Genomic DNA, 25,250 nt, shown 5'->3' with positions numbered 1-25,250 from the left:
ACTCTCACATATAGCCAGGAGCATACAGTGTGTAGTTTCATAGGAAACAAAACTAAAAGGAGTGTAAGGTGTTATGCATAAGAGTAGGACTTAGCTTGCTTATCTAGTCTATTTAAAAACAAACCAACCAAACCCCTGAACTATTGGAATGATAATGCTTTTGGGCTACTGCTCATATATCTACTGATCTGTTCGATTACCCTTCAATTTTTCTTTTCTAGCCCCTAAACCACCACTTCTGGAACCTAAAACTTCTCAGGCTGTTGAACAACCAAAAGCAACGCTAGGTAATACATGTTTCTGTAGCTGTTGGTCACTATTCTTTGCGGTCCAAACCACAGTTTGTACTCTCTTACTTTATCTCATAGCTTTTACTATATTTAATACATTTCTCTGAGAGGTAAAAAGTTAGAAAATAAGCATTCAGAAATACGTTTTTCTAAACTTAGGAGAAAAAGAAACTTGAGGGGTTTTTCATACAGTTTTACTAGTTCTATAGTACAGTAAAATTTTGGGCATCAGAACTGTCTTGATTTTGTTGGGAGTTTTTCTACACTAACACACTTTACGCTCAGAAAATCATCAGAAACCTATTGGAAATAATATTGAAAGGCCAAGTGCAAGGTTAGTATTGTGGACATTAATCCTAGAACTCTCAGTGAAGGATTCCTGTGGCACTAGGTGGACGTGTTAATTCTACTGTTCTTTTATGAATCCTGCATGTCATTTTGGCTTGAAAAACACTTCTCAGTCACTCCATATATCTTATTCTACTCTGTTCTTTCTATAAATGTCATATGGTTTTCCACTGTGTCTATTGCTATGTAACTTTTTCTTGGAAAGCATTTTCACAGCACTGCTTTATAAAAATGAACAAAATTACTGACTATACTACCTGAAACTCACCTTAAGCTTCATCTGATATCAGACTAACAGTCATATTTAGCTAATTACAGTTTCAGCCCATGCATGTTCAGGGGAAAAAATGTTTCTGGGACTGGTTGCTCTTAATTTTTACCCTTTAGATGACACTACTTATGCTTTAATAACAGAATTTAGTGACTACAGTTATGAAGCAATTCCCTTTTTTAGTAATGATTCCATGTTTTTCCAGCTCCCTACCAGTAATTTCTTTACAGTGTTGAAAATCAAGGACATTTTTGTGTATTTTGTCTGCATATGTCTTTTGCTGGCTTAAAATCAACCTTGAGTTCAAAAGGATAAACAGCACTATTATTTTACCTCTTAGGTATATTGCAAAAATGAATTTGCTAACTTAACGAGAGGAACATTTTGATGTGGTTCTAAGCTACTATTACATATTTTGAATTTACTTACTGACCCTTACAGTGAAGAACAAGCAGGTATTTTGCTGGGACAGTGAAGTGTTAGGAAGATTTTTGAGAAGCCGCCTTAGCAAATCTGATTTTGCCATTTGCTTTTGTTCCCAGTAGCCATTCGTTGCTTCATTTCAGGCTTGAAGAATGTGATTTTTATGTAATACAATGGAAAAGATAATATTATAATCCAGTATATTTCTTTCAGCTCCTAAAGAAGCAAAACTCACACCTTCTGCATCTAAACCTAGACCATCTGCCAGACCCAAAAAGCCACGAACTAAACCTGGTAACTAACTTCCATAGCAAACATTTGTTATAATATGTCACTTAAGTAGTATACTTTAGTTTAAACTTATTCTGTGTGAAGCTCAGCACTTAGTCATCAGAAAGATAGGCACTGAGGAGAGCTGTGCTCTTTGAGGACTATTATTTTTGTATTGAACCAAAAAAATTTGAAGCAAAGCAAGGAAACTTTCAACTTTTATATCCCAAATCACTAACTCTCATAGCCTGACATTGAAACAAATTGTTTTCCTGCTTTTCATTTAAAAATAACATGTTTTTCAACTTAGTTCAGCACAGGGTCCAGAAAATGCAAATTCTCCTGCTTTGCTGATGGTTATAGCATCTTACCTAGAACCATGGGAATTGTATTGATTCAGTGATTGTTAGTACATATGTAGACTTACCTGAAACTGTGGAAATAAGAGTGAAATTCTGCTCTGGAATTCAGCAAAGGCATATTTATGATGGCAAATGAAATTCCACCTTCAAACCAGGGTTTAATTTGGTCTATGATGTATGTCAGAGAATAAAAGGCACCTGGAATTTTCTGGAGCTGAAGAATAAATGAATACAGTTACAAAAATATTACTAGTGTTACATGGTTTATAATGAAGTTAGAAAGCTTAAAATTGCATAATTGTATGTTGTAAGAATATATTACTTAATCCTGGAAGAAATCAGGCAATATTATTAAATTATTTCCAGATTCTCTTTGAATTATTTTTTTGCTCATAAGAAGAATTACTCTCTTCAGACCAAATAATTCCATGTGAAGCTTGTTAACTAAATGGTATTTATGACTTGGAACTGTCTCAAAATAGTGTGCATAATTAGTTTTTCATGGTGATTACAGCTGCTACAACATTTTTAGTGTAGGAAATCCAGTATTGTATTACTGGAATAATTACATTTGTCTCTGCTGTAGGTGCCTATATCTGAATATAGATCTGAATTCTGCATGGGTTTTTTGAAATGACGGAGAAAACAACCAACTCATTTGGAAACTGTTGCATAAAATTGCTTTACACCCTTGAACTCCCAGTATCAACACTGTATGTTGATGTCTCCACAATGAATGGCTATATAACAAGTTTCATGCCACAAAGAAGGTGGCATGATTCTGTATTTGTACGCATGCCTCTTGTTTGTCCTTGCCCTGCTAGTGGTTTCACTGATCAATTGGATGGAATCCTAAGAAACAGTTTTTAGTCATAATTAAGCTTGTAATGATCTTCCTGTGAGTAGGTATTTGTGAATTTGGCATTTGTTCTGATGAGACAAATGATGATGATGTTCAGAAATCATTGTTTGAGGCATAAAATATGCAGTGCATGGGGATAACCTTGGGTAGGTGGCAAAATGGTAAAAGAGCAGGATATCCTCTGTACTCCAGTGTGGGAGTTGTGCTTCAATTAGAAACCTGTGTCATGACAGCGGTTGTGACCTTTCCTTAACAGTGAATCAAAATAATGAAGAATATGTGCCAAATTTATACTTGATCACTGACTTACTAATGATCTACTTTGGGTCAAAGAGAACTCCTGAAAGTTAATTTTGGCTCTCATTCTTTATAAGACTTTTGTACTCTTTCTGCTACAGTATTTGTCTTTTTGCAGTAGAGCAAAACGCTTCATTTAAAAAAAAAAAGAAAGGCATAAGCAACCTTCAGTTTTTCCAACCAACCAACTGTACTTTCAGGTGAAAGTTTGCAGCTTCATTCTTCTTGATATTTGGGCAATTGAACCTGTTGCATGAAAAAAGAGTTCTTGTTGCTAATGTGATCGTGGCCAACCATTGTGCTCACTTGTATTATTGTTAGCATTAATCTGTCTAAACGTACTAAGCTCTCCATTTTTCAGGAAATGAAATTATAATTAATTTTCTACCATGCATCCAACTGCACTGTAACATTTTCTTTCCAGAAAAGTGCAAGAATAGCTCTTTATAATGAACCCCTCTAGATGTATTATAAATTTGTACTTGCTTGTGCCTCTAGTACAAAATGCTAGTTCTTCATATGCATCCATGCATTTCCATTTGTGTGATATGGGACTTTTGCAAGAGAACTGCAGAACTGTTTTAAAAACAAATAAGCAGAATTTATCTTTTGTAGAGGAGGATCTCAGCTGCCTAGTATTTGTAAATGTCCATAGTCTCAATAAAGTACTGAAGATAAGATAGAGTAATGTTAGATAGATCAGTGCATACATATAGTTGTTCCTTTTACAGTCTTCTCTCCCTTACCAGGACTACAAGGGTCCTGGAAGGACTTCTAAACATTGCGTTTTCTGAAGTATAGTCATACCAGAGAACCATGCCTTCTCAGCCTTTGAAAACTCTGCTTGATAACTTGGTGCATGTCTTACTATTTTCTGTCCTTCAAAGTCTCAGGTACCTGGCTGCTCGGTGCTTACAACCCAATAATCTGATAAGTTGTTCAATAATATCGAGAGTAACGAGTAACTTTTATGTCAGAGTCCTCTTATATTGTCTGGGAGTTTTAGTTAGATGCTCTGCTTTCAGAAAGGTCAGAGGAAATGAAAGACATTATTCTCTCATCATCATTCTGAGAAGTCCAGCTCCCAGTTCAACCTTTTCTTTTTGTCTAGAAAAGTCTACATGAAATGTGAATTATATATCTTTTAATGAACTTTTTTAAAATAGGCTGAGAAGAAATCATTACCAGAGACTTTCAGAATCTCTTTAGGATGGGAAGGAGAATGGCACTGTTGAATTTTGTTTGAAAAACAAAGAAATGAAAAAGAAAAAACAGATCCAAGTGATTTAAGATTAATCAGAAAAACATGGTCCATATTGAATATATGGCCCTAGGTTAGTTTTGGAAGAATGGGCAAAGTACCTGACTTGTAGGTTAGTATGCTTGTTACTGGATTTCCCTGATTAGATGTAGAGCACAGTGTAGTGCTAAGGCACGATACATTATGCAGTACTTAGTGCTCCCAGGAGTAGAAAAGCAGTCTCCAGTTGTTAAATAGGTAAGAATTCCCTCCTGATCTTTGTCATGACAGAGCAATACTTCCACATGTGGTGATTCAGAGAAGAACTTGGCGAAAAACAGGGATCCTACTAGTGAATGATTTTTCCATAGCTCCTATATATTCTTATTCTTCACCTTTTGACCCTAATCGGTACCAGAGCCCTGTGGTTGGGAGCAAGAGCTGATTGCACTGGCTGGGGTGGATTTTTTTTTTTTTTTTAAAAAGAACTGTGCTGTCACTTCACGTGAGCCACTTCATGCATTATCATTTTCAATAACATGGCTTAAAGGGGATTGTCTTGAGGAGAGATTTACCTACCCAGAGAATGTTAGTTTAGAGATCCAATTCCCAGAGAACATAGGAAAACTTCAAAATTGCTCTCTGTCAGAATTTTTTTTTCAACTTTTTAGTTCCCAGTAAAGCTTCTCCTTCCAAACCTAAAGTCTTTTCAGATCCAGAATAGCCTTTGACAATGCTGTGTAATTGCTGTGTCCTTTCACAGAATCACAGAATGGTTGAGGTTGGAAGGGACCTCTGGAGTTCGTCTGGTCAAGCCCCCTGCTCAAGCAGGACCACCTAGAGCTGGTTGCCCAGGACCATGTCCCGCAGTTTTTTAGTATCTCAAGGGATTGAGACTCCACAACCATTCTGGGCAATCAGTTTACAAAATTGCCCAAATTATTTGTCCTGAACACATTTGGGAGTATTTTGCTTTCTTAGAGTGGTTGCAATAGTATCAAATACATCAGTGATTAACTATAAAAAATGCTAGTAAATAAATGAGGGAAGATTTAAAATTCTGAATGAAATATGTCAGTTCCTTTATTCAGTCTTTTAAACTTAAACACAGTTTCCCCCAGATATAATCCCCTCATCATAAACCTTCAGGCAAGGAAATAGAGACTTTTAAATTAATAAAGTAATTTTATGTCTAAACTGATGGAGTTTTGGAAGTTTTAGATCTCAGATTTTATTGTATTTAAAAGTTTTAAGGTAACTTCCTCAAAATGAGTGAACTTGTGACTTAAAATGTTTGTGAACTTCAACATGACAGTTTGTCAGTATGTCCAAAAATAAATTTTGAGGCATGTTGTACAATATTCATCAATCATTTTTTCTTTCCTGATTAAAATCTGTAACATGATAAAGAGAGAGAGAGAGTACCAGGAGGTATAGGTAATAAAACATAGGCTGAGATCAAAGCAGAGTGAACAAGTGAAGTGTGAAGGTTTGGATAAGCACATTGATTACTTAATGATTATAGATATATTTAGAAATGAAAATGGACTCCAATCGTAAAGTCATGCTAATACTAAACAATTCTACTGACATTGTCTTCAAAGCTCTTTATATTTTTCAGAGTCTTTGGAGTTCTTTCCTTTCAAACCTAATTAATTACTCTGGGAAGACATGGGAAGGTTTTTAACTTGATTATCTAATGTGCTGTAGCACTAGATAACCTACTGGGATCTTCAGCCTTATTTTCTGTGACTTTGCAGTTATTTACACCTGAAATATTTCGCATCTAACCTTTGCATCACAGTGGAAGAAACTCAGGAAAATTAATAGAAAGATTTACCAAAGAAAAAAGATTTCTCTGGAACCGTTTCTCTTCAGTGGTCTACAGCCATAAAGAGGAAAAAAAAAAAAATTGTCAGGAAAACAGGAAGATGAAGACCTGGAGAGCTCCTCTGGCAGTGGTGTTCCTGTAGCATAAATTCACCTTTTCTTTTCAAAGAGCAACAAAGACCACACAGGGTAGTTACTGTTGCTTAAGAACATTTAGTAAATTTATTACTGACTCAGTGTTTCCATTTGAATAGTGGGGAGGAGGTGGATTTTAATTGGGAAGCAAGAGCAGCTGAGCCATACCAGAAGTTGAGAAATAGGTATAGATGCACTTGTATTTCTCTGAAAAAATTCTCTTTATTCCAGCAGCAACCATTCCGGTGTCAGTTACTACTAGGACTCCCTACACATATGAACGTCCAAAGACTGCAGAGGGTAATAATTGAGTCGTCTTTAGTCATTCTTCTTTTCATTGGTCTGTTAATATGTGCAGTTGAAGACACCATGTCCTTTAGGCTTTTTGCTTATTCATATGTGGTCTAAACACAACAAATGGAAGTATAGTCTTGGTGCTTTTTTATTCCTCCATGTTTCTAGCATGGAGATAGTGTCTTCTAAAAGACAGGATATCACTTGAAAGGTATCTGATAAGAACCTTCAATTACATTAGAAGAAGAAAGAAAAATTATTGCAATAATAAAGATTTTATGAAATATAAAAATAATATACTTAAAACTACAGACTGCTGAACAATTTCTGCAGAAGGAGTTCTTTGTTGCACATAACCAAGCATTGCTTGGTAATTTCTCAAATTTATGGAAAGTATTGCATCTTTTCAATAAATCCATGGAAACTTGTGTTCAATTTAAGAAAAAAAAAGTAATTCTAGTTTTAGTGAGGAGGAAAGTTTATAAAAAGTAGTGCATGATAGTTACTTTTTTTGGTATGGGAATATATATTTAGTGATGTATTTAATAAATATGTTTTTAATGTAGACTAATAACAAAGGTATCCTTTGCAGTGAGCCTTGAAATGTTATATCTAATTCAAAGGAAGATTTGAGTCACTGTTTGCATTTACTATGCAGATTGTATTCTGAGAAGCATTTCAAGATGCTTTCAGTGGTATAGCTTTGCTCTTTAAAACCTGGATGAAGTCAACTACATATATAATACTCTACTGGATGATGATGGCTTTAAGTCTGTGCTTAAATAATTTGATTAAATAGAATTGATATGTTTTGGTTAATTAGCAACAAATCACTTTGATTCACTGGTTCCAACTGCAATAAGTTCTACTTCATAAAGTACTCTCAAAACTCTTCTAATGACCTTGATTTGCCAAGTTCAACATCGGATAACAATGGTTTTTTAGCATTGTTTCTTAGCTCTCTTTTCTTTAACTTTTGGCTAAACTCGTAGAATCTAATTTTGCTGTAGAAGAACATCCAACTCTTTGGTTACCCTTTTATTCAAAGGCTCTGTCTGCTTGTTTTGCCCATATCCAATAATATTTCATGCATTAAACCTACAGTACTGGTTTTTTCTGTGTTCGTTCATTGATACGAACTGAAGGTCATTTCCTATGCTTCATTTCTTCATTGCTGAATGTGAATGTGATTCTTCTGTGAGACACCATTTACTTTCAGCTTAAATACTGGTTTTTACAAACCAAGTTTTTTTCCAGTATTCAAAATCACAGTCCACACATTTGAAGCCCAAATCATCTGCTAAGACTGAAACACCTCAAGCTAAATCTGATAGGGCGCTTCTTTTGAAATGGTGTACTTTGAGGCTTGCTATTAGTGCAGAAAGTAAAAAAGTGAAGAATGTCAACTTTTTTTTTTCTTGGAGGAGGGGAGAAGGAAGTCGTTCATTATTTTGGGATAATATTTATACAAAGAGAAACCAAATTGCTTCAGAAAACAATTTGCAGACCTAACAAAGAATTTAATTCTATTCTGAATATCTGAAGGTTTTTTCTCTTTTTAAGAACTCTCTGGTTTTTCGAAGGCAACCTGAAAATAAAAGGAGTGTTTTATAGAAAAAGACTTTGAGTTTGAATTCTGAAGGTAATTGATGAGCTTGAATAATGGCAAAGTCATTGTGAACCAGCGATATGTAGTAAGCACATTAGAAAGATTAGTAACTAGTTTTAAGTTTGGTCTACAGTACCTGGCCATTGTCAACAGAAAGAAGTTAATGCTGGTGGTTTTGGCTTTTTCTCTCATTTGCAGCAATATTAATACTAGGCTAAATTGTACTGTGAATGTTAATGGAAGCGTAAGAAATACTGTAGTATCAAAAGCATCAATTGGAAACAAAGTTTTATAGTTTTATTTATTGTAAATCACATTTTAAAAATATGTAGATGTGTAAGAGAGTTTGAGAGATAAGTGAGTATAGGTTGTAGAAAAAGTTCTATCTTGGTGTGTATGTCTTTATGTTATATGTTGCTTTAGTTGTTACTGCCCTGAGAGGGGAGAGTTTATCAATTTATATTATTTTAATATATTTTCTGTACTGCCAGGAAATTTTTACAGATTCTGCCATTTCATAATTCAGGATTGTGATTTTTTTTTTCTTCTTCTTCTTTTTTTCCTCCCCAATTTGTCATAATTTGTGACGAGGAAAAGGACACGATGTATTGGTTTTGTGATCCAAATTACAAGAGGATATAATGAGAAAAAACTTAAGAGGCTTTATCAAAATAAGTTTTTTCAGATAATTATGTAGCTGTACTAATAGCAGCCTTTTAGTCCTGTGCTTGACTGCTCACCTTAGAGGAAAAATTCAACTGTTTCATCATGGTCAGCACGCCATTTTCAAGTAGTAGCAGACTTCACTTTGGGGATATCTGACGTTTTTGTATACCAAGAGGCCCTTGCTGTCTCTGAGTCAAGATGCGTGATCCTTTCCCTTGCTTGTTCTAGGATTTACTGGTTTCTATCAACATATTCTTGCTTCCATTGAAGTTAGTGCAATTATATTTTTCTTATTGAGCCTGTGTTATTAGGAAGTTTAATTGTCCATGGTCTTAGTAAAAGTTAATTTGAAGGTCAGCATTACTGTGGTGTAGTATTAGCACCTGTTTTTATACTTAGCAGTGGAGCAATTTTAAGTTTTTTGGAATATGTTCCATATTTACCTTGTCACACTGTTTTTGTTGCAGTCTTGGAACCTATTACACTTAGAATTGAACCACCAAAGTCAACAATAGGTAATGATATTTCCTTGGCAAGCTGTCATGTTTGCTTTTTTCAGCACAGAAAGCATCACTGAAGTTAATCATCTTATGCCTTAGGATTGTTTCATTAAAATTCATTTTTCTTCTAGGTAATTCTCTTGCTTGGCATTCGTGACAGTTGGCTGTATTGCTCTCTTCACAGTTGGAATGTCCCCCTTTTTTTTTAAGAATACGATGCTGCCAGCTCTGAATCGTCTTTCTCATAATTATGCTTCTCTGTCCTTGTCCCAACTTTTTATGAAAAAAATAAAACCTGAGCTTCATAAATGACTAAAATTCCACTCTCTTGTTTAGCTTCTTGTAAACACGTGGAGAGTATTACCTGACTTTCTTTCCTACTTCCTGTAAAGAGACTTTTTTCCTCTGTTGCAGGTGTGAGGTTTCTGTGTTTGTGTGTTCAGCTTAATATCAGGTGCTAATTGCTGTGCAATTTAACCGACTTATTACCCATATTTTCTCTTCCAGCTCCAAAGGAGACTCCACGTATTCCTTCTAAACCTAAAACTTCACCTAAACCTCATATCCCACAAGCCAAAGATGGTAAACTGCTTTGTGTGATTATTTCTAATACAGTTTATATTGGATTGAAACATATTTCTGAGCAGCTGTGTAGTTATCTGAGCCAGTTAAAACATAATGGGGTTCTGTTCTGCTGTTTTCAGTGATTTATTTGCAGTTTTCAGGAGTAGTAACATTCACTAGGTATTTTTCATCATGCAAAAGAAAAAATCTCTGCTACTTCATGGCAGCAGGATGAGAAAATTGTTGGTAAACTCAGATTACAGTGGTAACTAAAGCAAATACCTAGCAATTAAAACATGTATTATGGCTACTTAGGTGGTACAATTCTTTTTCACATTGCTTTGCATTGTTAGAATAAATACATTTCCCTTTGAAGTCACAATTACTTAATTTCATGACATTATTTCCTGCATGAATGAGTAAATTACCCAGTGCATAGTTACTGTTTGTTTATAAGTATTAATATTTATTAGCGGTAATGGTCATTTATGCCGTATTCCAAAATACTGGATTTTTATACTATGTCATTAAACATGAATGCAGTTGAATTCAGCGGTAGGCAGAAAAAATTACTCTCTGTCTTCTGCTACCCAGTTGGTAATATCAACAGAAAATTACAAGAGTATCAAATATCAACACATGTTATCTTTCGGTAAATGTGAAAAATTTCATGATAATCACTTTACTGAAGACCTTTAACTTGTAGACATGGAGCAATATTTTTGAAAGCTGATGTTATCTATTAAATATGATTTCCTCATGTTTAAAACAGTCAAAATCCTTGTTCTTTCATAAATTTTTAACCATGGCAGCTGATTGTAAAACACTGTTTCTGAACTACAACTTAAAATACAGCTTCTCATAAACTCAGGTTTTACCTCTGTGGACATTTTTCATTATTATGGTAGTCTGGCCTTCTCAAAAAATGGTTTTGTCACACAAATGTTACAAGTTTGTACTGTTCTGTGTTTTTTTTAAAGAAAACAAACCCTCAAACCCAAAAGTTACTGTTTCTTCAAGAATCTATAATATACAGAACATTTTTACAGCATCATCCACTTACCTTGTGATTGTCTTAAAAGATCCAAAGAAAATTATTTTTTTTGCCCATACAGAAGAATTGACACAGAGAGGGATACCACCATTTCTATTGTGCCTGTTTCTAATGCAAGAAATGCAAGAAAGTAGCATCAATTTCACATCCTTACACCCCATAAACAACCAGTTTTATTTTAGATCCATACCATTTCTGAGCTGATGCATGTGATCATGCAATGCAATACACCATAATGCTCTTTAATAATATAGCATCCAGAAAACAATCTTGTGGTCTCTGATGCCAATTGTATATATAAACTGTATTTGAAATACACCACAAAGGGAAGAGATTTGTGTCCCTTAAAATCCATTTTCTGAATAAGGGAGTGATACATATTTGGATATCTTATTGAAGCACATGGGAGAACTAAGCTCATGTTACATGCTCAGCTTACACTGCTTTCTCAGAGACTTCGCTTAATATAACAGGTTTTATATGAGGTAGTATAAAAAGTATATAATTCAAAATCCAGTTCCTAGACAAGTAATAGTAACTGTAAGTGGAATTATTCTCTTCAATTTTCATAATAGCTTTTATGGTTTTTTTTCTGATACAGTCCTGGAATCTGTAACACTTAGAACTGATCAACTAAAGCCAACAATAGGTAACAGCTTTACCTACAGGGACCATCACATTTAGCTTTTTTCTTCGTATACACCAAGCATCACACGTACATCTTCATTGTACTCCACTGTCTTAATTTTTTGCTATTAAATTTAGTCCTTCTGTACCTTTTTTTTTGTGATTTTACACTAACAGTCTTGTTTGGCCTTTCTCACACAAATATGTTCTGTAAAGTGAATGGAAGCACCATGATCTACCTTTGGCTACATGCCTCTATACTAAGTTTCTGTCATGTGCTGCTTCATCTTTTATACTAGTCCATCCACACTGGCCTTGCTTTATGTTATCCTGTTAACAGAGGTTCTTCATCAGCACCATTTCTTTGTATACCAGACATTCGTACTTCTCCATTACTCATACAAGCATTTTGTGTTTCCAGAAGGTCCCAAAGGCATTTGTTCTTTTTTAATATTATGCCTTCTGTCAGTCTCAGTTCTTGAAAGATTTTAATAGTTGCATTTTATTATTTTTTCAGTTCCAAAAGAAACACAGCATGTTCCTTCCAAACCTAGAGCATCACCAAGCTCAGAGGTGCCACAAACCAAACCTGGTAGGTACATTGTTTCTTTATCTTATCATACTGATATGTGTGTCTTATCCTACTGTGATCAGTGGAGCTTCAGATTTATATGTATCCCTTGGGTGTATATGTTGGAGCATTCTTTGAGGGATAAAATACAGTATCACATGTCATGACATGTGGAATTTACAAGCAACCTGGTAATTTTAAAATCTCTTATCTTCAGTTCTCTTTTAGATTTTAAGTCACTGCAGCAGTGGACATTTTCTGTGCAGTTGTCAGTGAAAACAGGTCTTTCCTGTGTGAATTTGCATGGGTTTTGGGAAAGTAACGGGTGAAAAGGAGGGGTGTCATTGCAAAGAGGAAAGGTTTTTTCTGTATTTCTCAAATTGTGTACTTGTTTCTTCTTTCCCAGGCACAATCATTTATTTGTACTTTTCAGTTCACTTTTGCATAGCCCATATGTTGTTCAGGGATTTAAGAATGTGTAATACGTTCTGCAATGTTGTTTACACAGCTTGGTATAGAGCAATATACAACCCTGGGCTAATTAAGGATGGAGGAAGAAAGTTATACAACTCACACTAGCAATTGCATGAGGTACTGTCATGGGTTGACCCCAGCCAGCAACTAAGCATCAGCTAGCCACTTGCACATTCCACCCCAGAGTGGGTTGGAGGAGAGAATCAGAAGAGCAAAAGAGAGAGAAAAAAAATCATACTTCAAGATAAAGACAGTTTAACAAGTGAAGGATAAAAAGGGGAAAAAAACCAAGTGATACCAAGGGAACCACTCATCACATTCCACCAGCAGACCAATGCCAGTCTAGGAGCCTTTTGTCAGTTTGGTTCAGCTATCATGGCTGTGTCCCCTCCTAGCACCTTGCCCACTCCCAGCCTACTTGCTTGGGGGCAGAGTGAAAAACAAAGCCCTTGATGCTGTAACAAGCACTATTCAGCAATAGCTAAAACATTGGTGTGTTATTAACACTGTTCTGGTCATGAATCTAAAACAGAGTACCATAGGGGCTGCTATGAAGAAAATAAACTCCACCCTAGCCAGACTCAGTACGCGTATCCAACGTATATGCAGTATTAGATGGTGCTGCTGGAGAAATGGACAGGTAGATGACAACTAAGGTTCATTTCCCCCCCCAGTAAGTCTGCACCTATTGCCTGAATCAAAACCTTGAAATAAGTCAGGAAAGTGTGCAAAGTTGAAGGTGAAAAACCACCCACAATTTCTTTGTGGCTTACTACAAAATCTTCAGATTTATATTTGGGCTCTGTTCTGTATTAGAACTATTGCCTTGAACTGGAGGTAATTCTGAGCAGCATAATATTCTGACATGCATTGAGTTTCAAGGAGGAGTGACCATCTGTTACTTGCTGCAGCAGGGACGGTATGATCATTGTGGAGGTATTGATTGTAATGTTTTGATTGTTCTTAGTAATATTTGGTTTTGTTTTTTTTTATTATGCTAATGCAGTTCTGGAACCAATTATGTTTAGAACTGAGAAACCGAAGTCAACAGTAGGTAATGATACTATTTTCCTTGAATAGTCATGTTGCCTTTCCTCTTCAACACAAATCCTTAAGAGTAGACCTGCAAGAATTTGTCACCTTTCTTTGTATGTGCCTTAATAATTTAAGTCAAGATTCTCTGCCTCTTTTCTTATTTTCTACAAAATAATTGAGGAAGATCCTTGTGCCTTTCCAGTTGTTATGCACATGACATAGGGCAATTTCCTTCAATATTTAATGATAAGAGACAGATGGCAGATCAGAACAGGGTCCGAACTTAGAGATTCTCAGTCATACTGTAGAGGTGGCACTGTTGTAGTTAGTGATGTGGTTTGAGTGAGCAGAGCTGCATGCTGTAAGTTCTTTTTCTCTGCTTTCCTTCTCTTCCAGTTTTACTAAATGAAATTCAGTCCTTCAGAGAGGTCTGAAAAATTGTTCTGTTTCACTCAAACCTCAATTCCACTGACAAACAGAATCACTTCAGTGATCTTTGGGTCATGTGATTCCTTGGGGCAGATCCATTTGACCAAGGCATTTTTATTATTTGAATCTGGTACTGCAGATCATTCCAATACAACCTCCATTACAGAGCAGTGGTGTCTTTCTATTTGAACCTACTTATTTTCTTTTCCTCCTCTTTTATTTTTTCACGTCCTCTTCTTAAATAGAAACAGTAATTCTGTCCCATGCTTAGCTGATCATATGTCACAGAAGATTATTTCTTTTGTCTATAGCCTGATTTTGTTCAAAAAAACCTTTCTCTTTTGCATCACTTCCATAGAATATCTTTGGTTCAAATCTTTGCTCTGTTTTTGTTGACTGTTATGGGTGGTAGTGGACATTGATACCTCAGAAAATTTTAGTACAGCATAACCCAGTTTCTTTCTTTCAGCTCCTAAAGATACACGTCACAGGCCTTCCAAACTGAAAACATCACCTAGTCCACACGTTCCTCCAACTAGAGCGAGTAAGCTTATCAATATTTTGCCGTTTAGTGGATGAAAGTTCATCAGTTTGAAAATTGTCAAAATTTATGAGTTCTCTGAAGGTACACAGATACTTATTGAATAGGCTGTGGTTTACTGTCATAATCAAATTTTCTATATAGCTGTCATGGAACAAGATAAACAGCTACATATTTATACATGTCAGTAATTTGTATAATGGTAGGGATATGGGGGTTAACACTTATCTTGAGCCCTTGCACATAAGAAAATTTGCACCTTAATTTCCATATAATGTGCCAGAGGTATTTGTATTTTCTAATTACTCATTTGCAAGTGTAAAATTACAGTATTTTCCTGTTCCCAAAACTTTGCAAATAGTTAAGTCCATTTTAAAATTAGTGGTAAATTTCCATGTTTCTTCTGCTTTGACTGTTTTGCTGAAGATTTTTTTTTAATGCAAAGTTGATTTAAATGAGCAGCGGATTTTTGGAATATGAAACACTTGAGAAGCACAACTAGGGGAACTGTTAGAACTAGAGCAGTTTACTCCGAAGAAAGCTCTGTTTGATAGAGCTGAGAGGAGTGGAGGTTTAATCCAATACTGCACTGTTACAGTCACTTTGTCTTTAGTCTCTGCACTAACATAATATTGATTTCATTGGCAGGAGATCTCTTTGTGATTATTTTCAAATGGAAGAATTATTTCCTAAAAAAATTCTTCGCAGCAAATGAATCTCCTGCCTGGAAAATTAAAAGACTTACGTTGAATCATCCTCCTCAATAACATGTTTAAAACTTTGCTCATCTTCACAGGTCCAAAAGGAAGTCAGCGAGTCCCTTCCAAGCCCAGAGCATCACCAAGTCCAGATGTACCACACACAAAACCTGGTAAATACATGGTTGTTATGTTGTGCTTGACTATTAAGGGTTTCTTTTCAGTTGTCTTCCCTCAATGAATCAAGTGTTGATTAACATCTCTTCATATTACAAGTAGATTTTCTAATGATCATTAAATACATGTTTAAAGGAAGATAGAACTGATTTGTATTTTTTAATGGCTGAGTTTTGATCAGTTGTATATGCTTTTCAGCCACATGACAGCTGTCATTGGTGAATAATCTGCATAGCAGGGTAGACAACATACAAACATTATAAGAATGTTCTTGGAAGAAATTGCATCTCTTCTGTGCCTATCAAAAGATGCTTAGAGAAAAACATATTTGAGGCCCTTCGTGTATGACTCTAAATATCTGTAACTCAAACCACTCATATGTTTGTGTGCCCGGTTAATAGAATTTGACCCTTAAAAATGAACTTCGTAGGGATTTACATACTAGCGAGCTGCCAAACCTCTGTAAACTCCTGGTGGTTCTGAAATCATCAGATGAACTTCCTTTTGAGTGAGTGTATATTCACTAATTCCACCAATAAATAATATTTTTAAAAAAAAAAAACAAACAAATTTAAGAATGTATTCTAATTTGAAAAGAAAATCAGTCACATAAAAGGGAGTATTTTTACCCTTTTCCTTGTACTTACCACTAATTATGTGTACATTCTTGTTTTTATGAAGTTTTGGCACCTACTGCATTTACAGTTGAACAACCAAAGACAGTGACAGGTAAAAATGTTATCTTGGGCTGGTCGTTATTCTTTTTTCCCTGCTGCTCCTCAGACCAAAGATTATATATATCATTAGTCTGTTTTTCACATGTCATCTGTTTGTAGTTTTGATTTGTTTTCTTTTCTGCCTACTGAACTTAATTCTACTCTGTTCCAGGTATTGAAAGTTTCCTAGCTGTTTTGTTGTCTTCACAGAAAATTTCTTTCACTCTCACACACATTGTCATTCCTTTGACACTTTTAAGAGACAAGCATGCCACGGGTATTGCAGTTATGAGCTCTGAAATACAAATGGAAACATGTCCACTACGGTTGTGTCTGTTCTTCCAGTTTTTGTTGCTCGACTCCAGATTTTCCTTACTTGATCAATTTTCCAGCCATGTTTTCATCATGATTTTCTTTTCTCTTTGAATCCTGTATGCATCTGTCACTCAATTTTTCAGTCTCTCATGTAAGGATCTTGTTTTTCTTTGTAAGCACGAGGCATGCAGTGCCTGTGCAATAAACCTGTCTAATTTCTAAAGAGTCTTAAAACAGGTCTTTTCTTTCAGCTCCTAAAGAACCACAACATACTCCCTTTAAACCTAAAGCAGCTCCCATCCCAGATGCTCCACGCAGCAAGCCTGGTAAATTATCTGGTCTTTTGTAAAGCTGCGGTTGATAATTGAGCAACTGCTTTCAGGGTGGGCAGTGGGGGGAGTTGTCAACAGTACATTTGCTGTTACCTGGGCATAATTCTAGCTTAAGAAACCTCTGCAATGCTGCACTGAAGTCATACCACTGATGGAAACTACAACAGTTCAGGATTTTTTTTTTTATATTATGCAGATATTACCAGAAGAAATAATAGTAACCTGTATGTTTAAATCAATGACAAAAAGTTATTCACAGCTTATATCTGAGCAACACACTTCAGTTATTTGCACCATGTAGGAGAGAAGCCTCTTAAAGCTGTTACAGTGCTTTTCCTTTATATACACATTTTCATCCAGATTAGTTGTATTTCAGTTAGGAGACTCCCCATCATAAATCTGACTGACCTCTATAACATAATTGGTGATTTCACTGAAGGGTTGTTATTGTTGTTTTTTTAAGTATCTGGATGTTAAAAACAAACAAAAAAATTAACTCTTTGTAACCATAAATCTCTAGAGTAAATGCCCATTGCTGTTTTAAAACATCCCTTTCCTGGTATACATAGTACAGTGCTGAAGGGTTTTTTTATCGGGGAGGGAGAGAAGGGGAGAGTCTTTTCATTATTCTGAGCGTTTATCAACATTTTTTCCAACAGAAATCATTCCAACCTTCCGTGAACCAGATACTACTATGATTCCTCATATTCCTGAAAGAACAAAGGCAACACTGGGTAATCATGTGTATTTCATAAATAATTACTCTATTTTCCATTCTTGATAGAGAAGATCTTCTTAGAGAGAGCTCATTACATGATACTAAAAACTAATGATGAAGTTTTGCTCTGCTTCTAGTTACATGTTTGCCCTTTGGTCTTGATAAGGGTAATAACGCATGAGCTCATTTACTTTTGAAGGTTCTTTTCCTCGTCTTCTAGCCTTTCCAGCAGGATGGTGTAATTCCTTCAGATGTTATATATTTTCCAGTAAAAGGGGACTTTATTTAAAGCGCAGGTAGTGATTCCTGTAACTTCTGCATCTGAGGTATGGATACTGTCATCCTAAAATACTTTTGTGCTTCACTCCTCACGGTATAATTTTACAGAAGAAAATTGCAGGAAGACGTTAAGGTATCAACTATAGCAAAACATACACCAAAACAGACCAGCTATGTGATCCTCCGAATCAAATACTAGTTCTTAAAGCCATCTTCTTTGCTAACTTTGAGTCATCCATGTTGGGAAAACTTGCTTAAATATATGAAACATTAGCTGAGAATTATTTCTTAACATAAATGTCAGATGTGGACCAAATAAGGTCAATTAATCCAAGCAGTATTGGGCAGCAGAAGAATTGCTTGAGCAATCTTTGTTAATAATCAGTTCTCTGTCCCTCAGTTTCAGAGACAGACATTGACCATAATTTTCTGAGAAAGAAATGGTAACATTAATGAAGTATTAATAGCCATTTAATAATCTTTGAACTATGTTTTTTTCTTTCTGAGGAATAGGAAATGAAAAATACTTTTCATCATGTTTCTATTTTAATATATATTCCCTGTATGCATTGATACTCAGGTTAGTATTCATTTGATATCTCTCCGTATAGCCTTATGAAGTTTATGTGCCCTGTCATACACATTTGGGGCTACCTGGTGCAATATTCATATGCAGAAAATGGTTCTTCAGAGCAAGGGGGATGAAGTATGCACAGGCTAAGGCAGATATTTTGAGGACCTCTCACACTGGTGTGGATCACAGACTAGCAAGTGCTAAGATAACCTTTTCTAGTAAATGATTCCTACGTGGCAAGAATTTTTAACTGAACAGTATGAAGATAGCAAAATTGAATAGTTCCACATAAGAACAAAGAAGTTAATTTATAAACAAAGTCTGATAGGAAGGGTTCACTCAAAAATATATCTGGTCCTCAGATACTCGTGCATGGCAGATGTGGAAGATGTAGGCTACTACTGTCTATTTTTGTCCCATTACTTTACTGTATGCTGTTCACTTCTTCATTGTTTCATCCAAAGCTACAAATTTGTATATAATTTGGGGGAAATCTGTGTCAGCAGCTATTTAATTTGTTTTCCTTTCTTTGCAGGAATTCCAACTGATTGATTTTCAGCTTTACCCTTACATAACTTGCCTTATTATAGATGAGATCATACTTATGTTCCTTGTGTACTATGAAAGCAGTGGGTTTTTTCAATTATTGTTCCGGGTGCTGTTTGTTTTTATTTCAGCTCCAACTGAAAAACAGTTCATTCATACCAAACCAAAAACATCTGAAAAACCAAGAGTGCCACACACCAAACCTGGTAATGGAGTCATTCTTTTAATTTTGTGTGTTTGTGTTTAATCATTCTTTCCCTTAGCCTCAGGTTTAGTGCTTTTTAACAGAATTGTTCATAGCTTGTTTTGTGCTGAAACAAATGCATTAAAATTAAGTCAGTCAATCCAAGATATGCTAAAACTACACTGAAAATAATAGTAGGATTTGTAGTATAGCATCAAAAAAGTTTTTCCTCCTTTCTATTACATATAGCTAACTGATGACTGAAATGTAGTAATGTGGGTGTTGACAAATTTCAGTGGCTTAGATAGGCTGAGTTCTCTCTGATTACTGCCTGGCAATGAGATGCTTCTCTGTGAGCACTTTTTTTTTTTAATCCATAAGATGCAGCAGAACTCCTTTGTAATGTGCTTGTACAGTTAGCAACTGACATTGTGTGCTATACTCAAACAAAAGTAGTCTTAAAAATAGTTACAGTGGGCTGTGTCTCTTCCCATTTTTCTTATAGAAGAAATGTATAAGAGAAGTTAATAGAAAGATAATAATATCTGCTAAAAATATTCTGCTACTCTTTGGGGCATTTTGAAAGTTTTAGGAATAGTGCAAATGCTACTTTGCTTCTGTTACAATTTAATATTCTAAGATTCTTCACATTTTCTCCTTAACAGCAATACATCAGACAACTCCACAACCAGTTATTACAAAATCTACTACCACTGAGCATTCAAGGGCAACAATGGGTAAATAAGTTTCCTTAAAGTTAAAATGTAGGTGTGTTTAATTTTTCAACGGAGAAATTTCTGGAGGACATGCTCTGGCGTGATATTTTGTGTAACATCATTCCAGTAGCCTTCATTCTGCATACACACATGCATGTTTCTTAATACATATGAGTCTCAGTTCTGTCCTAGAAGTAAAGCAGAAATAACCTACAGCTCCTGTCTGGTCAGAAGCCTGTATTTGTCAGATCTCCAACCAAAGCCAGTGGTCCAATTTTTATTTTAGAGGAAGAATTTTAGCCACTAACTCATCTTATCCTACAGTGCAGTGCTAGAACTTTTCTGTGTTTTGGATAGTCATTTTGTTTCAGGTTCCAGAAAGCCGTGGAATTGTTATTGTCTTTTTTTCAGGCATTTGAGGCATGCATTTTCTGTGGGCTAAATATGGCATTGGATCATGACTCCAGAAGAATATAATAATAATCTTTTTCCTCTTCTTTCAGCTCCAAAAGAAACACTGCTCATTCCTTCCAAACCCAAAACATCTGTTGGGCCAGAAGTACCACAGACTAAACCTGGTAATTTAAAGTTTTTAACTTTAAAAGTGTTACTGTGGCACTGCCTTAGTTACACTTTCTGCTGTCATTCAGTACTGAAGTCATGTGACATGCATGATATGTAGACAGAAATTAGTATCATTGTTCAGATCAGAGTACGTTAATAAATTATATCAAAGAGAATGCCCAAGAATTGCATTTCCATGGAGAGCAGAAGTTAAGATGGTTGGGTTTTTCAACATTTGTTTATTGAATTGGTGGGTAGTAGCCATTAAAAATGTGAGGAATTCTATTCATTTTAATAAAAATACACTGCTGTAACCAGCTTCACTAAGTTCTTTCCTTTTGTGGGATTTTATTACCCTAAATACATTTGCTTCAATTTCTCAAGTACTTTTGAAACTCAAGATTACAGAATCTCAGTCCAACATAGTTAAATGCTAAGAATATAGTTACCTTCTTCCTAGCAGTGATTTTTGCAATAACTACAGTAGATTCAGGGATGCATAGTTATAATGAAGGATGGTGATACCTCAGCTTTACCCTGGGTGTGAACTATTTGCATAAAAATTACTAGGTAGGAAGGTTACAGAAAAAAAAAATTGTTAGGGGAGGAGTGACAACATGATTATAAGATAGAGCAGCTCCTAATCTTTCTTATTCTCTGATCTAACCTCCAAACTGATAATATTTTAGTTTTAGGCAAATAGGTTAATGAATAGTTTCATCATTCCCCCCCCTTTTTTCCCTTAGACTTCTAACCCTTTGTATGTAGCCCAAAAGAATTTAAGTAGAGACCCTATTCATTCAAGAACTGTAGATATATATTACTATGAAAATGAAAGTGAACAGTCCAGGAAAAAGATGTATTTTCTAAGGGCCTTATTTTGAAAGGCTTTCTGTTAAGTAACCAAGTTAGATTCTAAGTCTCAGTTGAGTAAGAGCTATTTCCAATCATGTCATAGTTTACAAGTGCCATGTTTTGGTACTACTACAAGGTTAGTTTTAGGCAAAGAATTTTAGAAAACAGAATTTATAGGTTTATTCTTTTCCTTTTAAATTTTAAATCATTTTAATGATGTATATACAAAATAAAGTACTGTTAGGAAAGTTGTTAAAAACAAATGGCACTATTTAGCCACTACCCTTTATGCTAGTAAGTTGGTTACTTTCCAGCTACTATATTTTAACCTTATTTCTGAAAGAGAAAGAGACATGTAGTGTGTGTCTCTGCCTGTCACTCTTTCCTTTTCATCTGGTAACTTAGACATCTTTCACTAAATTCAATAAAATTTGAGTGAGGGAAGAATGTCTGAAAGATAAATACATTACTACAAGCTTTTAGATATTTTTTAGGGAAGTTGCAAATTAATATACCCAGTGTGAGAGAAACCAAAGACTGTCAGAACTCCACCTTTAGGGCATGTGTTCTGAAGTTGGTGGGAGCCCAGCAGAATAGGTGCACTGTCTGGCTGTCAGCATGAAAACACATCCAGACTAATCGGAACATGTGTCTGTCTCATGTCTGTTAAAATTGTCTTAGCAGATGTGTAGATAGGTTTTTAGGAAACAGAGGACACAGATCCTTAATGAAATCCAACTTTTTAAATTTCGCTTCTCTCAGAACAATGTTTTATTTCTTGTAGCTCCAAGGGCAACGCACCTGGGATCAATTAACCTTATAACAGTTCATGTTGTTGATGGGTCCAAAATTACTTTGGGTAATGAGAATATTATGTCAGTTTATTTTTCATAAAACTTTACTTTCTCTGCTTTTGCTATATGGCTAAAATTACACTTTAATCAACAGAAATACCTTAATATATCTTTATGTCTTGTTCAATTGTTAGTCACATTCCAGTGCATGTACAAAATGTTGCTGGTTTTAATTTTCCAGCCATTTTTTCTTTCATCCAATTCTTTCTAGAAATAAGTACTTCATGTACAAGGCTGAAGCATCATATGAAGAGGCATTACCTGATCATCTTTTCTTCTTTTGTCTGACTTACTAATGATATATATCTTCCCAGTCTTGAAAAGTCTTTTATCTGTAAAAAAAGCATGATTTTTGACCCATGTTTCTAGCACTGACTCTTTTTGTTTATGGTCTGCACAAAGACAGTTTGCATTTCCTTTACACCTGTGGTACCTTCTGTTTAAAAGGAATTTGCATTCAATGAGCAATAATATCTCCACTTTCAGTTCCCAATGAAACGTACCAGATTTCACCCAAGCCCAAAACTGCTCTAGCAACTGAAATTCCACAGTTCAATACAGGTAATTTTTAGGATTTTCTTAAGTTGTAGATCTTAAGTAGAATCAATATGGTTTAAGTTTTAATGGTCTGTTCATTATTACCTTTAAAACTATTTCAGATATATAACATGAAAATGTATTTTTTCCCTTATCAAATGTTTTTTGTACATTGCTCTGAAAATCAAGGTTTAATCACTATTGCCACAAAGATGATACGAAGCTTTCAAACAGTATTAGTGCTGTGTATTGGATCCTCAGATATATAGTGTTGCAAACATAAATGTAACTGACTTCCATGTTTTTCCTTATAAAATACTAAATCTAAATCTGTAAAACTTTTCCCAAATGTAAATGTCAAAAATGAGTAGTATGTTCTTTCCTGTATAAGTATTTTCTCTGACACTTCAGAGAGGCTGGATTAAATGTTGTGGATAGAATGGTTATTAGATTCAAATATCAAATAGCTAGCTCTATTTATTTAAAAAATTGAGTTATGGAAGTTGATAATTTGGCACAAGATGACAGTGACTACTGCTTATACTTTCAGTGTGATTCACACAGATTCTGTAACAACTAAAATATCAAAATTATTTGGCAAGTGAAAGGTGACCATAAGAAAAGCTTGAAGGCTTCTGATTCTAACCTTGATGATCACACTATGCTTCAGTACCCCTACACAGTGTCTGCATTGAATGCGTCCAGTTGTTTTCTCGGCAATATTTTAATGTTTCTTGTTTTTATCTGAATGTTTGATTGGAGGTGGGGGGGTCAGTTTGGTGTTTTATTTTGAGGTTTTTTGTTTGTTTGTTTTTTACAGAACCTAATTAAATGTCTTAAGGCCATGGATATCTTGCAGAGCTAACTCTGTATCCATATACAGTTGGGTAACTGGCTGTAAATATTTTATATCTTTTCCTAAACCTAAACATGAATGTAACTGGTCAGACTGCATGATGGAGTCATCTGACCACTAAAGAAACTAGCATTTTCAGCGTGCATTTTGGATTGGAACTCATAGAATTCTCATATGTCCATTTTGCTGTATCGCATTGATGCATGGACCTTTTTTCTGGCAAATTACACTGCACTATCAGTGTTCCTTTTACACATAACATTTAAACTGAACCTTATGTCTTTTAGCACCTCATAAAACACGTCTCACTTCTTCAAGACCAAAGCCATCTGATAAATCACAGGCCAGACCTGGTAATAATTGTTTATTCAATTTGGGATGGGGAGGAGATTAATTAATTAATTTCGCCTATTCTCAGTGGAATTTTAAGTGTTCCTGGGAAAAAATAGGGTATTTTTCTTTCAATCAATCAGTTTAGAAGTAAACCCTTTCTAAATCAGAAAAAAAGAAACCAAAATTGTGTGTATCATCACAGCATTATTTTTTCTTCTCTAATGTGGAATTGTTAGCATCACATAAAGCCTGTTAGGTTTTCTTCTCATGGAACTTTTTCTTTTTTTTTTTTCTTTTTCTTTTTTCTTTTTAAACTCTCACAGCTCTTAGTAAAACCACACTAGCACCAGCTAGAACAAAAGCACCTGGATTGCCGAAGTGGATTGTGCCAACAACAGGTAAAGCTGCAGGTTTGGGTGTTTTTTTAACTTATCAGTAAAAGACAGGAATGTGACTTCCTCAAATCACCTTGAGACCTGCAAAATATTTCATTGTGTTTGATTACAGAAGTTAATTCCTCAGAGTACTGTATGTAACTGATGCTACTGGTCGTGCTATATTAATTCCTGAGTGTCATTATGAAATGATACTGACACTCAGTGTAAACTTACAGATAGATTATTACGTGGCTGCTGTTTACTGATGTTTTCTAGATGATAGGTCCAGAATAATAACTGGAAAACACTTTGTTGAAAAGCATTACCCAGTTGTTTAAATCCAAGTCAGAAGCCTTGGTAAGAAAGCCTTAAAGCCAGGTATCTTGCTAGCTACTAGCTATGCACATTGTGTGTTCATGTCAATCTACTCATATTCAGACTATGCAGTATTCATGCTTGAATACTTCAGCACCAAGAAATGATAGAGGAAGGTGTGAACTGTCACTTCATTTACACATCCTTACAAACACAGATAACATAGATCCATAACCACAAAGATCTATTCAAAATACCTTTTGGCAGGGGGAAAAATAATTTATACTTTTTCAATTGTACTTGATTTTTCCATCTAATCAAAATAATATTGTCAGTGCTAATTCATAATGAATCCATATTTTTTATTTATTAAAGCATTAATTTATTATGTCAGTACAAATACTATTGTTTCTTTAATACAGACATTGGTTACTTAAATACAAAATTTGGGGATTCTTCATCAATGATGCAAGTTTAAAATAATAAATAATAAAAATAAGTAAGTAGATACATAATACGTATATTCCAAGCAAACTTTTGGCTGTTCACCCGCCACTAACAATGCTACTGTCCAATACTATTGCTCCGTGCTAGCTAGGTTAGGATAACCTG

The 25,250-nt window shown here is 35.1% G+C and overlaps 1 protein-coding gene across 30 annotated transcripts in view; it reads left to right on the top strand.

The window, feature by feature from the left end:
- The window catches only part of ABI3BP (ABI family member 3 binding protein), a 168,547-nt gene that overhangs the window by 101,640 nt on the left and 41,657 nt on the right, over positions 1-25,250 (top strand). For 17 of the 30 annotated variants that reach the window (XM_049824783.1, XM_049824779.1, XM_049824771.1 and 14 more), the window contains 20 exons: positions 222-287; positions 1,546-1,626; positions 6,560-6,628; positions 9,365-9,412; positions 9,905-9,979; positions 11,617-11,664; positions 12,160-12,234; positions 13,694-13,741; positions 14,621-14,695; positions 15,489-15,563; positions 16,249-16,296; positions 16,850-16,924; positions 17,590-17,664; positions 19,179-19,253; positions 19,897-19,968; positions 20,451-20,525; positions 22,151-22,225; positions 22,707-22,781; positions 23,901-23,966; positions 24,270-24,344. In XM_049824783.1, coding sequence (XP_049680740.1) covers positions 222-287; positions 1,546-1,626; positions 6,560-6,628; positions 9,365-9,412; positions 9,905-9,979; positions 11,617-11,664; positions 12,160-12,234; positions 13,694-13,741; positions 14,621-14,695; positions 15,489-15,563; positions 16,249-16,296; positions 16,850-16,924; positions 17,590-17,664; positions 19,179-19,253; positions 19,897-19,968; positions 20,451-20,525; positions 22,151-22,225; positions 22,707-22,781; positions 23,901-23,966; positions 24,270-24,344 — 1,371 coding nt within the window. The remainder of the gene's footprint in view (positions 1-221; positions 288-1,545; positions 1,627-6,559; positions 6,629-9,364; positions 9,413-9,904; positions 9,980-11,616; positions 11,665-12,159; positions 12,235-13,693; positions 13,742-14,620; positions 14,696-15,488; positions 15,564-16,248; positions 16,297-16,849; positions 16,925-17,589; positions 17,665-19,178; positions 19,254-19,896; positions 19,969-20,450; positions 20,526-22,150; positions 22,226-22,706; positions 22,782-23,900; positions 23,967-24,269; positions 24,345-25,250) is intronic. The other 13 variants (XM_049824794.1, XM_049824793.1, XM_049824765.1 and 10 more) reach the window with 12 other exon arrangements.

This window comes from Accipiter gentilis, chromosome 21 (assembly GCF_929443795.1).
Source record: "Accipiter gentilis chromosome 21, bAccGen1.1, whole genome shotgun sequence".
NCBI lineage: Eukaryota > Metazoa > Chordata > Aves > Accipitriformes > Accipitridae > Astur > Astur gentilis.
Note: the sequence above shows the minus strand (reverse complement) of the source record. Positions and strands in the feature narration are given on the sequence as shown.